Source organism: Oryctolagus cuniculus, chromosome 2, assembly GCF_964237555.1.
Source record: "Oryctolagus cuniculus chromosome 2, mOryCun1.1, whole genome shotgun sequence".
Classification (NCBI taxonomy): Eukaryota; Metazoa; Chordata; class Mammalia; order Lagomorpha; family Leporidae; genus Oryctolagus; species Oryctolagus cuniculus.
In genome coordinates, this window is record NC_091433.1 from 15789385 (window position 1) to 15803473 (window position 14089).

At 38.1% G+C, this 14089-nt stretch overlaps 1 protein-coding gene across 8 annotated transcripts in view; it reads left to right on the forward strand.

Moving 5' to 3' along the window:
- Positions 1 to 14089, forward strand: part of SLIT2 (slit guidance ligand 2) — a 397498-nt gene that overhangs the window by 353517 nt on the left and 29892 nt on the right. For all 8 annotated transcript variants that reach the window (XM_070069592.1, XM_070069594.1, XM_070069595.1 and 5 more), the window contains one exon: positions 12590 to 12683. In XM_070069592.1, the coding sequence (XP_069925693.1) occupies positions 12590 to 12683 (94 nt within the window). The remainder of the gene's footprint in view (positions 1 to 12589; positions 12684 to 14089) is intronic.

The window sequence follows — 14089 nt, forward strand, 5'->3', positions numbered from 1 at the left end:
ATCTTCTAACCTTTCGCTTTCTTAGGTGCGTTTGGTCTCAGAGAACATTTTCAAGAAACTGTTTCCTCTTTATTTAACTGGCAGTGCCCACCAAACTCAGGTCAACAACATAGTTTAGCCAAGTCTTATTTAATATGATTTGGTTTTATTTATTTTGAAAACTGAGTCAGATATTTTCTGGAGTTTCAGTAGCTGTTGGAATTGGTTTTATTATTTAGCTGCAGTGTTCCAATAAGGAAGTACTGAAAAAACACCTCATTTTCTGTTTGTTTATTTGGAGAGGTAAGTTTTCCACTTAAAATGCATAAAATATTTATTGAGAAAATATCTTATGCAGGACACGGTGTAAAGCATTGAAAGTAATACAAAAATCCATAAAACATTACCCTTGCCTACCAGACAAACACTTTGACTTTGAGTCTTGACTGCAAGTTCGGATTAGGTCAGATAGTGGACCACTACAAAGCCGTCACTTCTCGTTTGCTCAGAGCTTTAATAATATAGCTACTTCACTAGTTCATAAGTAAAAGAACATTTCCTTCTGAATGTGGATGCAGATAAAAATCACTGACATATAAACATTATCAAACAACCCATTTCATACCATTTAGACAATAAGAATGAGAACAAAAATTGTTATCCTTCTGAGAAACATTTTAATTTACAGCGTGTTTTCTTGATCGTTCCTGTTTTTAATTATGATTAACTTTATCTCAGGGATCTCTATGACAGTGTCCCAGTTATATACACATCCTGTTTTTCACACTTTTCACTCAAAGGGGCTTCTATCAGCAGCTAACATGTCCTCCAGAATTCCTGGGCCCTCAAGATCAGTTCTCCATATTTCTGTGCTGACAACTGCACTGAATTACCCTTAGAAAAGTGGGGGCTGTCTGGATGGTTTATATAGCATATTTTAAAGGTCAGTTCATTACTTCTAACTGAACAAAATAAAAGTAAGATTGAGAATAGTGAAACAAATGAAAAACAGCAGACTGAAAAAATAATCTTTAGGAAAAGTCAGATCTTTAAAAAAAAAAAAAAGGTAAGAAAGAAAAAATAGGGACCTGCATTGTACCACTACCTGCAATGCCACATCCCACATGGGCACTGATTCGAGTCTTAGCTGCTCCCCTTCTAATCTGACTCCCTGCTAATGTGCCTGCAAGAGCAGTGGACAATGGCACAAGTACTTGGGTCCCCTGCCACCCACATCGGAGACCTGGATGGAGCTCTAGTCTCTTGGTTTTGGCTTAGCCCTTCCCTAGCCATTGTGCCATTTGAGGAGTGAACCAGCAGGTGAAAGTTCTTTCTCTCTCCATTTACCTCTTTCTGTATAATTCTGCCTTTCAAATAAATAAATAAGTCTTTAAAAATACAGCAGCAGAAACATGCTGTTTATAAGTAACCTACTGATTGTAATAAAACCAACTATCACCATCTCTACTGTTAAAGATCCTGAATATTCAGGCTAGAAACTGGGTATCTACCAAGTTGATTGGCTCTGGTGCCTAGATTTGAACCTTGAGCATAGGTGGAACAAATAATCATGCACTGGTTTAGTAAATAGTAGAAAATTTATATGCATTTGGTCCTCAATATCCACAGGGTCTTCATCTGTGGATGAACTCAACATGGATGGGGGGACAATATTTGGGGGGACAATTGCATCTGTATTGAAGATGTACAGTCTTATTTTCCTTGTCATTATTCCCTAAACAATGCAGCAAAACCACTATTTGCATAGCACTTTTGTTGTATTCAGTATTATAAATATCCCAGAGATCTTTTAAAGAATACAGAAGATATACTCAGGTTAAAGTGAAATATTATGCCATTTTATATAAGGTACTCATATATGGAGCTCTGAATGTCTGCCAGACTCCTGGAACCAATCCCCCAAGGATATCGAGGGAAGACTGTACTTTTCTTTCAGGTCCAGTTCAATTTAAGGATGACTCCCATAATTCCATCAGCTGTGTCTAATGTCACCTACAATTCATCAGTCTCTCTGCCACATTGCAGGGTCTGTGAGAGGAGACAAATATTTGTGTAAATAAAGAACAAGTAGGAAATGTACAGTTTTCCATTGGAACTGGATTGACTTTTAAGATTCTAGTAATGATAAAATTCAGACTCAGTTATCTTAACTTTCCTAAACATGCAACTTACCTACTTGACATGCCCAATTCTAGGATTCTTGAACACAAACTCTCTACTTCCTCTTGAGATAGTTATTGGTTTGCAGGAGAAATTGTGGGGAGATCTTGTAGTTGCAGAGGACCCATCAAAGTCTGGCCTGGAAGGATGAAGCTAGGCTCTGAGAACACGCATTTTCTTATTCTCTCTCTCTCTCTTTATCCCATTGAACAATATATATATATATATAATAGTGTAAAATATATATATATATTATAGTATAAAATATATAATATATAAATTGTCTTTTATCCCATTGAATCTCCCTCATCAGCATTCAAAAAACATTTTCCTGCCCCTCCTGCAAGAAAAAAGACACCAGCAAATACATCTTTTCATCAAACATCTGGTTGTACCCAGTTTGCTTCTGAATACTCCCAGCAGGGAGAAGTACACAAGTTTCAACATTGGTATTCTTTGCCTCAAGTAGCATACTTTTAAGAAATTAAACCTCATTTATCTCATCCAGTCCTTGGCTTCTTCTGATACCTTCCCTGGCTAAGAAAATTCAAATAGAATAAAATTAGACTTTTCTTAAATCAAGCAAGAGCTCAAAATGCAAATATTTGAATGATGATGTTTTTGACCCTCCGTAAATCCGTGTCTTGGGGATTTTGTCAGGAAATCAACCAGACTTCCTCCCTTGCTGTAAGCATGTTTGAAAATGTCATAATTGATTAAGTTTAACACTAGCATTCTAGTCCAGTTATTAAGATTGTTGTCCTAAGGTCTTTGTCTATTATTATCAGCATTTATGATCCTTCTCATTAAAAAGAAAACTAGCTTTCTACAATTTTTAAATTAAAACATATAGAGAATACATTGCCAGTTATAGAACTCTCCCCAGACCCTTTGTAAACCCCTAAGAATGACTCTGAGATTTCATCTGTTTCAGAAACTAATCTAGTTACATTAGCAGAGGCTGGAGAAAGCTAAGTGTTCAGCAACACCATTCACTGGTATCTAAAATTACTTTGGTTTTAAACATTCCAAACCTGAATTTAAAGGACTAAATTTTGGAAAAATTCAAGAGAGAGATTGTACTCAATTATTAACTGCATACCCTTTCCAATTTCTCTTTCCAGTGTGGACTAAATTAATATTTTAAGAAGCGATGTGGGTTAGGAAATTCCAGAAACCCTAAATCTGCAGACAAAATGACCAAGCTTCTTTTTGCTGAACAAACTTGTGGACTAACAGCCTAGACAAGACAAGATATTGCTCAAGCTTCCTGGTAGATAGAAAGCAATTACTATAATCATTCACCCTGTAACTTTCAAATATCCCCTCTCTCTAATCAGTATGGCTTAGACAACAACTCTGAAGAAGTAATAATGTATTTTTGAACTGTGTGGTATAGTTTCAGTAATAATAATAATAATGCCATTCAGTCCAGTTTCACCAAGATGCTGATTGTATCTGTCACTAAATGAAACTTACAGGATACTTGCATATTAGACATTTGCTTTAGTTCTCTGACTTTTCTATATGGTAACTTCTCCAGGGTAAGGGCTTTGTCATGCTCATCCTTTAATCATTTACTGGATCCAGCTCCAGAAATTCCTTTCTAGTATTGTATCAAGAAAGTTAAATTGAAGCACTGTTTTTTGTAAGAAAAAAAGTCTAACTTGTAGAGAGTACATGTAAATCAATATTACTAGAAGTGATGAATTTCATTTTATACCATTCGTATTCATTTCAGGAAACAGTTAAGGTGAACTCTCATGCACCATGTAATGTCTTCATTATCTGCTCATTTGCCCAAGAATCATTATTGTTAAGAATTTTCTACAATACAATGAGCTAAACCATGTATTTAGTATTCATTAGAAAAAAAAAAATTTGAGAAATTGGTGCCAGCAATGTAAGTCAACTGAAGTGTTGTTCACTTGCATGAATTTTTATGCTTTTGAAATATTTTAAATTAATAAAGTACTTTCCAGATTAGTCCTCAGCAGTGATACTATGCATGTTAGCAGCTGCAGCTGTATTCAGGGTAATCCCCAGAGTGTAAAGTTGGTGAAACAATGCATTCAAGTCACTTTCTTCCCTTCTATGAGACACAGTAGTTTGTGCTTTTTTTTTTTTTTAAGATTTATTTATTTTTACTTGAAAGAGTTACACAGAGAGAGGAGAGGCAGAGAGAGAGAGAGGTCTTCCATCCGATGGTTCACTCCCCAGTTGGCCTCAACGGCTGAAGCTGCGCCGATCCAAAGCCAGGAGGTTCTTCCCGAGTCTCCCATGCTGATACAGGGGCCCAAGGACTTGGGCCATCTTCTACTGCTTTCCCAGGCCATAGCAGAGAGCTGGACAGGAAGTGGAGCTGCCAGGACTCGATCCGGCGCCCATATGGGATGCCAGCACTTCAGGCCAGGGCGTTAACCCACTGCGCCACAGCTCCAGCCCCTGTGCTTCTTTGGATTTTACATATCTAATACGCATATGGAAGGAAATTGACATTACTGCTTGGTTAGCCTGACCTGTAAACCTTATCAGCTAACACCAACTCCCCCTGCAGCGGGGCAAGGGTCCCTTAGTCCAACTCAACTAGGACTCGTGGTGCTCTACAGAGTGTCCTGATCCCAGCAGCAAATGTAGAACTAAACTCTTCCACTGTGCTCCTTTTAAAACATGTTGGCTCTTTATAAGGTCAGAGATCATGGTCATGGTCATGAGGGACTTCTCCTTTGTGCACTGCTGACTGCGGACTCTGTTAGAGAACCTCAGAGACCTAAACAAAAATGTGAAACATGGTAGAGGGGAGCCACACATAATGAAAGGAATGAAACGTAAGAACAGCATCATTTAGAAGTTTTGTGTCCTAATGCTGCCATAACAAAATACCACAGATTGGGTGCCTTCAACAATAGGCTTTTATTATCCCACAGTTCTGGAGGCTAAAAATCTGAAATCAGTGTCTACACTCTTAGTTCCTTGATGGCTGTGGTCAGGTCCAGGCCTCTTTCTATGTTTCCTCCCATCATCTTCCCTCGAAGAAGTCTATTTTTGCATTCAAACTTCCTTTTTTTTTTTTTTAATAAGATAACCAACCATATTGGATTTGGGTCCAATCTCATGCCTTGTTTTAACTTGATTCCTTCTGTAAAGACCCTATCTCCAATATGGTCATGAGGTACCACATGACTCCAGCACACTGTAGGAAGGGGACAACAGTCAACTCATGTCCTCGCATATTTATATTTAAAACTCTTGCTGTTTCCTCAGAAGTCCTGGTCTTCTTCCAACATTCTCCATATCATTGAAAAGTACAGATAGAGATTCCAAAATCTTACAAGTCCCAGACAATCCTGCTGTCTCTCTTTATACCTACATTCATCCAATCCATCATGAAGTTGTATCTATTTTGCTTCCTAAACATCTCTCTGCATCATCTGTATCTCCTCCACAATTACCAAGTCCAAGCTGTCATCTTACGTACATTTGTCTGCCCTCCTGCAGATAAAATGTTGTTTGCAAAGTGCAGATGCAGTCTGACCATCTCCTAACTTAAGCCCCTTAAATCCATTGCTGAGAGAGCAAAGATATGGCTCTGATGAACTTCCGTAACTTCCTCTGGTGCCACAGCTCACTCCCACCTTGTTAGAGCTCATTCTCATGCCACCTCCTGCACAGAGCCTCTGCCAGTGCCCTTCCTTCCCCACTACCTCCCCACCTCCACATCTTGCTGTTCCAGGAAAGTGGCCCTGTCCATTCATAGAGAGACAGTCCCACTTCTTTCACCATGGAATCTCCTGCATAAGATTCATCACAGAGCCAAGGTTATGTTACCTTGGTATATACACTCTATGAGAATAGGCAGTTTTTGTTGTTCGCTGTTAGAATCCTAGTACTGATGCAGGTCCTCAAACACAGTTGGCACTTGTGCAATAAGTATGTGGTGATGCAAAAAATGTGGTTTATTATCAGAATAACTGGAAAAAGCCATAGGCATGCCACTCTGTAAGTACTGGGGGAAATGTAGAATGGTTCTAAAACCATTTCAGTAAGTGTGGAACTAAGACATTTAGAAACATATAATATGAAGAGAGAAAAGTCCCAATGAGGATGCAAGTAAGGGCTCCTTTGTGTTTAAGGAGGAAACAACATTAAAATCAGTAGAGGGGGCAGTATTGTAGGGCAGTGTGTTTAGTTAACACTTGCAACACAGGCATCCCATATCAGCTTCTGTTGCAGCTTCCTGCTAATGTACCTGGGAAGGCAGTGGAAGATGCCCCAAATACTTGAGTCTCTGGCACTCATGTTGGAAACCAGGATGGAGTTCCTGGTTCCTGGCTCAAGCCTGGCCCAGCCCTGGCTGTTGTGAGCATTTGGGATGTGAACCAGTGGATGGAAGAGATCTTTTCCCACCACCTTGCCTTTCAAATAAATATTTAACAAAATAATAAAAATAAAATCAGTTAGATGCATAGATCTGAGTTGGAGCAGGAAGTAAGGCCAACCCCAGGTACTATTTCTCAAAAGAGCCATAAAAGTGTGTTGAGGTTTCTACCTCATTGCAATGATATTTGCAATATTGGTACCATAGGAGATCTGGGCACATGCTGACACAATTCTTGCCATTACATAAGCCTTATGCTCCATCTGGTAACTTGCTCTCTGTATTATCCATCTCTTGACAGCTTTTTCCTTTTTCAAAAAGCACTATTTTAAGGCCGGCGCTGCAGCTCACTAGGCTAATCCTCTGCCTTGCGGCACCGGCACACCAGGTTCTAGTCCTGGTCGGGGCACCGGATTCTGTCCCGGTTGCCCCTCTTCCAGGCCAGCTGTCTGCTGTGGCCCAGGAGTGCAGTGGAGGATGGCCCAAGTCCTTGGGCCCTGCACCCCATAGGGGACCAGGAGAAGTACCTGGCTCCTGCCATCGGATCAGCATGGTGCGCCGGCAGCAGCACGCTGGCACAGTGGCCATTAGAGGGTGAACCAACGGCAAAGGAAGACCTTTCTCTCTGTCTCTCTCTCTCACTGTCTACTCTGCCTGTCAAAAAATTTAAAAAAGGAAAAAAAAGCACTATTTTAAAGCCACAGTTGACTTTACACATCTTTAACTCCAAAGCCTCATTTTCCTGATGAAGAACTGGGGACCAGAACAATTAGTTTATTTTACTGTAAATAGTCAATTATTTCACATTGCATACAGTTGCAGAAGACCATTCGGGAAGTAACAGCACAACCCAAATATCACTGAATAAGAAGTTTCTCCATAGGATCAGCTGGCTTACTCTTCACCCCAAATAAAATTTTAACTCTGATATAGAGCTTTTTTACAGCTTCACCTATATGGTGACAATAACATCATTCAAATCAGGTTTCCATTATGAGTGCATTGGGTCACTACTGCCAATCACCTTGGTACAGCAGGTAAAAGCCAGGTCTGTCCTGAGCAAACCAGAATGAATGGTCTCCTGCAAACCAGATCAAATTCTTTTGACAAACCATATTTATAGATTTCAGTAATTAATTATAGCACCTCCTGCAGAGTGAGACTGTGAGGAATCATACCCTTTTAGGGAAGTGAGTTTCACTCTTGCCACTCCCCCACAAAGTGCAGACTAGTGTCACTGGAGAACTTGACCATTTCTAATCCCTCTCTCAGCCACTCTTACTTGATGAACATAATTAGAAGAGATGACCTAAGAATTAGGCATAACTTTTTTAACCAGAAAGATGACTCTTTTAGGACATGTGCTAGTGTTTATTCAGATAGTCCTGGCGCACCCAGGTATTGTTTATAAACCACCTCCATCACCAGTTATATTGGGTCATATCCTAAGCTCTGTTATCATGAAATAACAGGCCCCCTGGTTGGCTACTCTCCTTTCTCCAGAACACAGGCAACCAGCACACAGACACATACCAATCATTCTTTGACTTCTTATCAAGAAATGCTGAGCACAAGGAATCATGAGGATAATTAAAAAGAGAAATTACAAAGGCTGGGAAATGGAACCATTTTGTTCCATGCTGTTGCTTTGTCACTGGGGACTTTTAAGGGTCTGCTGCAAAAAGCAGGTAAATAGGACTTTTGGAGTGGGTTAGAGCCAAATCATGGCATCAAAGTTTGTCTATACCCACATCTCTTGGAAGGTTCATGAGCATTGACCTGCTTTCAAACGCATTGCTGATGCCAACTTAAACATTTAAACACCTTCTTATAGAGCAATGGATTAGAATCCTAATGATGTATAATGGAATAAAGCATATTTTCACCTTTTCTTTCTGTCACTTGTACTTTATCATCTGAAGAAGTGAGATTTCCAGTCTCAGGTCCTTAGCCCTTTATTTTCTATTATTTTTCCACTAGCTTAGTCCCAGCTCTGACTACAGATGTAGGAAAACCAAAAACCAAGTAAAAGTTGCATAATTTTCTCTCAATACTATGACATTTGTGGGGGCACTTTTTCAAAAGCAGTGTCTAGGAATATCTTAGCTCATGACAATGGGGCATTTGATGAGTATTTCTGTTCTTTCTGAAAACCATTGAAGCCTCCAGATGTCCATTCTTCCCGGATTGGTTTGGAAGTAGATATACAGTCCCACATTCATCTAGGGAACTCGCTATGTTTCCCATCTTGTATTGAGCATTGTTTATACAATGCTATGTGAATGTTAAAACCTGCGCCTCCCGCCTAAAGACAGCAGAATTCAGTATAATTAGAACGTATTAAAGGAGATCAATGAAAATGTTTATTTTAATATTCAGTCAGGGAAAATTAAAAGTAACATTTACTGGGAAGAGTACAAGTTATGTCATTAATTGTGAGTGACTAAGTGAAAATTAAAGAGAGAAATATCTAAAGACTATAATTAAACTCAAATTGAATATAGATTGGGGAGATAAGAGTTTTTTGCCTTAAGTGGCAAGATTGTTTCTAACAGTAATGATAATTTGAGTATGTCACCGTACCATACTCTGAGAGGATACAGAAATGTGCCAAGGGTTCTGCTGTCTATGATCTTAGGGTCAACAAAAGGGACTGGAATAAAACAAATAATCTGAAAGGCATACCTAGTAATGCAACCTACATATTTGTCTTATATGGTAGCCATAAATACTAAGTAACTGCTTACTTTTACAAGTTTGAAAACCAACATGCAGAAGTAAACACTATATAAACATTTATTAAGTAACCCAATAAATAGAAATAATATGTGTGTGCTAAAATAGGAACAAGCAAATATAACATATAAAGATTATAAACAGATAACAATGGTTGTAAAGATCTAGGATAAGAAGAAGAACATATATAATTGATGAGAAAAATTGACCACAGAACTCCAAAAGGAAGTATTAAAACAAAAGGAAAAATCACTATCCTAGTAATGAAGTTGGGATAAATTTATATAATAAATAGTAAATAGATCCTGATGGTAAGAACATAGAGTGGCAGATTGGGCTTTAAAAGTGAGTTGTCCAGGAATGAAATGCACAGAATACCTCTGCAATATTTGTTAGCTTTACAGTGTTTGGTGATGATCAAGAAAAGCAAATCACTTTTGGGGTAGTCAAACAGTCTTACCAGAGTCTTACGTGCACTTATGTAATGGTCACTGAAAATTCTCATATACTACTTAGTAATTGTTATGATTATATTAGAGAGATAAGAAATTCTTGACATAGGTATAGCTTTTCATGTTCAAGTTAACATGCTTAGTCTGAAAGATACTGATTACAAATTCTGCAATCTGGTTAGCCAACAACTTCTGAACTATCTCCCTTGTCGTTCCTTTCCAGATCAAGTTTACAGATAAATTCATTGTAGAGAAGTCAGGATTAACCCTATTTTCTTCTCTTTGAGATGAAATTTTCTCTGTGTTCTTTCTCCAGCTCACGCATTCACTGCTGCTAAATTGGAAGCTGATTGAGGGCAGAGTCTGTTGCTTTTATCTCTATAACCTCAGCATGTAGCACAGCATCATACAATTAAAACCTTATGTACTGGATTAACTGGATTGAGTAGGATCACAGTGAATAAGGAACAAAACACTCCCCATCTCTTAGAATTTTTAAAGCACTTATGTGCATATGAGGTAAAAGGTATATAGAATGACACTATTATGTATCCCAAATAATCCCTATCTACCTCCAGTTTTTCAAAAGCTACCTTGGATAGAGACAGCCTGTATCCCAAATAGAGCACCTAAAAGGAAATCTGTAGAAGTGAAATTGAAATTTTGAAAAGCAATGATTTGAACAGCCCTTGTCTTGACTGTTGAGGAACAGATTTTTGTTTCGTTTTTTCTTAATGGAGAATGGGACTGGGAATGGGAGAGGGAGAAGTAGATGGGGTGGGAGGGCAGGAATGGTGGGAAGAATCACTATGTTCCTAAAGATGTACTTAAGAAATTTGTACTCATTAAATAAAAGGTTTTTTGGGGGAAAAACAGCCCATATTACAAATAGATATATTTGATTAGAAAAATGAAAATTATTTCATCAGGGTAGGCTGGTAGAATATCATGAATAGATTCCATCATCGTCTAACTTAAGTAATACCAGTTGAAATTGCAAAGCTTTAAATAAAATTTGTATAAAAATAGTACATCATGTATACATTGTTAAAACCTTTTTTATCACTGGGGTAGAGACCCAGAAAATTTTGTTGAAGCAATGGAGGAGACCTTCTGTGCAATTAGTTCAATTTAAGAGACATTAAAAAATTAACTTATCATCCATTAGATTGAGGTAACAATTACATGAATGTCATTATATATTTGTATCAAGGAAAAGACGCTTGAAGTCTAAATAACATGCTAGTTGTCAAGCAGCTAGCTGTTAATTAGCAGTGCGTTATTTTTAAAGGAGAGTCTTGTAACAAAGCAATACTCTGAAAACTCCTGATTTTTTTTTAACCAGTGGTATTTAAATCCACAATCTTTGGATAAATGACAGTTCTAATAGTTTCTTAGGAATGCATAGTTGTGTCACTTTATTCAGTTAACAGATGTGTCACTTTATACCTTCATTTATTACATATATATTAAGAGCTAAGGCATAAAAGGAAAAAATGACTTTTTAAACATGTTTTCTCAGTCACTTTAATATCCTAGGCAATGATTGGGAGAGTCTTCTTCTCATTGAAAATTGATTTTGGCCAAATGTGTTTGAAATAATGACCATGGGAATTGTAACCGAAGAATTTTCCTAAGAGATTATCAGACATGTGGTTCAACATACATAGAGTGCCTAGAATCGGCATGGGTTTACTTGCTCACTTCTTCATAAAATTATTCTTTAGGAGTCAGATGGCACTCATGGAAAAAGCATTTGTGTTCTCTCTGCTTTTACTTTCACCTGTTTCATTATATCTCAGTGGATGTGGCTATGAAATAGTCTGTTGAGCAGTTACAATGATTCATAAGAAGAAAGTATTTTTCTTCTAGACTTATAAGACCTTGGAGACTATAAAGATTTGAGGATTTTGTCAAGCATAAAGCCACATAATAAGCAGACATAAAGGGAGTACGTATCAAATGACTCCATCTATGTCAAACTCAAGAACAGACACAGCTAATCTGCAGAAAGACAAGTACTGTATGATCTCACTCCTATGTGAAATCTGAAAGTCGATTTTGTAGGAGTTAAAAATAGGATAGTTGTGAGCAAAGACTACAGGGAGAGTATAGGTGTAAGTAGAATGGGGAAAGGTTGATCTAAGTTATAATTATATAGGGATAAGAAGCTGTGGAATTTTGTTGCACACTAAGGTGACTCTTGATAGCATTCAATATTTTTAAATAAAGAAAAACCTAAAAAAGGATTTTGAGTGTTTTCATCATAAAGAAATGGTAAGCATTTGAAGAGATAGACATGTTTACCCTAATTAGACATTCTGTACGTATATGCGAATCAAAACATCACATGCTATGCTATAAATATGTTGTTTTTATGTGTCACTTAAAAAAAAAAAAAACAACTAATCTATGCTTTTGTTGAGAGTGGTTACCCTTGGGGGCTGAATGACCAAAAGTAGCCATTCTGGGGCCAGGGATACCGATAGATGTTTCTGGGGGTGGACACTGGTTGCATGTGAGGGTTCAGTTTGTGGAAAATCATTTGTCTTTTGAGTCCATGCTTTACCTTACTAAAAAGTCTAATACAGAAATAAATAGAGCAAAAGGAATGAAAAACATTCAGGTTCCCTTTACCTATTTGCCAAAGTATATTCTAACAGCACTCATAACTGTTACCAATCACAATATTCAAATTGTCCCAAACCATAAGACTTTAGCAGCAGAACCATATTGGGTCTTCTGGCTTTTTTTTTTTTTTTTCCATCATAAGCTCTACTCATCTAAAAGACCCATGACGTAGACTACGGGGGAAAGCCTGTTTTCCTTTCTCTGTGCGCTAACACCATGTGCCGTGTTACAGGCGAGCTTTGTGAAGAAAAGCTTGACTTCTGTGCCCAGGACCTGAACCCCTGCCAGCATGACTCCAAGTGTATCCTGACACCAAAAGGCTTCAAGTAAGTCAGAGGCTGCCTTCAGCCCCACAGTCGGAGGAGGCCTCTTCCCCACTATCGTTAGCTTCACCCTCACTTGGGATTAAAGGAACATATTCACTGGTGTCAGTGGTATTTTATTGTTACAAATATTCATAGGCAGCTTGGAAACTTTCTAGTACAATAAAGAAAAATTTTAATGAGTGTTCAGTTTTGTTGCATAACTCTAGGAAGTCATTTACAGAATAAAGCAGCCCTTGAAAAGGTTTTCTTTAAATTTTGTGAAGGCCAATCCAGTTACACTTGTAATATCTATAAGGTGCATCATTATCTGAAAGTAAGTTCCTGGTAAAGCAGGGAGTCTGATTTTAACGTACCTAAAGATGTTATGTGCTGAATCAACACTTTGACTTTGCAAGATGCATAAGACAGACGGACTCTATGTTCCAGATAGGTTGCCATGGCAAGGCTCAGGTACAACTCTTGTCTCACTGTAGTTGTTGATAATGCCCCTTGCACCTTATCTGTGTCCTGTGTGGGTCCATAAAGGAGTACAGTCTCACTAGGTAGGAAGCTCCCTTCAGTGAGCTCAGAATTTCAAAATTGTTCCTTTTTCCTCCCCAGCAATATTTCTGAAAAATGTTTGGTATCAGATTACATGATTCCTTTGCCTGAAATATTTTAAGAGGCCTTCAATAGCAGCTTCTCCTTTTAGATCTGGCAGCTGTGTAGACATCATCTAGCCCAAATTCCTCCTCTTAAACAGGAAACCATGGCCCAGAAAGGGTGGTTGGCTAGCCAGAGATCTGTGGGCTGTTTATCGGCGGAGCAGGGACTGGGTTTTATGCTTTCCATTTGGGTGATTTTTCTAAAGAGGATTATTCAGAAAGTTCATGGAAAATATATGTTATCAATAAACTGTATTTGAATTTCAAAAGATTTTTTTTACCCCATTCAAGCTTATCTTTTCATTCCAACATTTGAATTCCTCTCATACATATTTCTTCTAAGAAGTTATATAGTTGGTTAACATCGCTTCTCAGCCTTTGGCTAAGATCAAGTGTATAGTCTATTAACATTCTGTTTGGTTTGTTATAGAAAATAATCTGGCTTCCTAGGAATGACACCGTTGAGTGCAGGAGTTGGGCAGTGCTTACATCAGCTGACTAGCAAACAGCCTTATTTGTTCCTTCACACAGTATTCCTTGAGTGGCTGCCATGGCCGGTCACATGGTAATAATGCCATCTTAGGTTTTTGTAGAGCTTCATAGCTATTCATTTCCACATACTTTGTCCTCTCAGTGAAATGTCCCAAGCTTAATTTCCATGAGAGTCAGAGAATTAAAAATGACTCAAATCAGGAATCGTTTGCTAAGAGGATATTTGGATTGGAGCTGGCACACTGAGATGTTGATGCGTACCAAACAAGG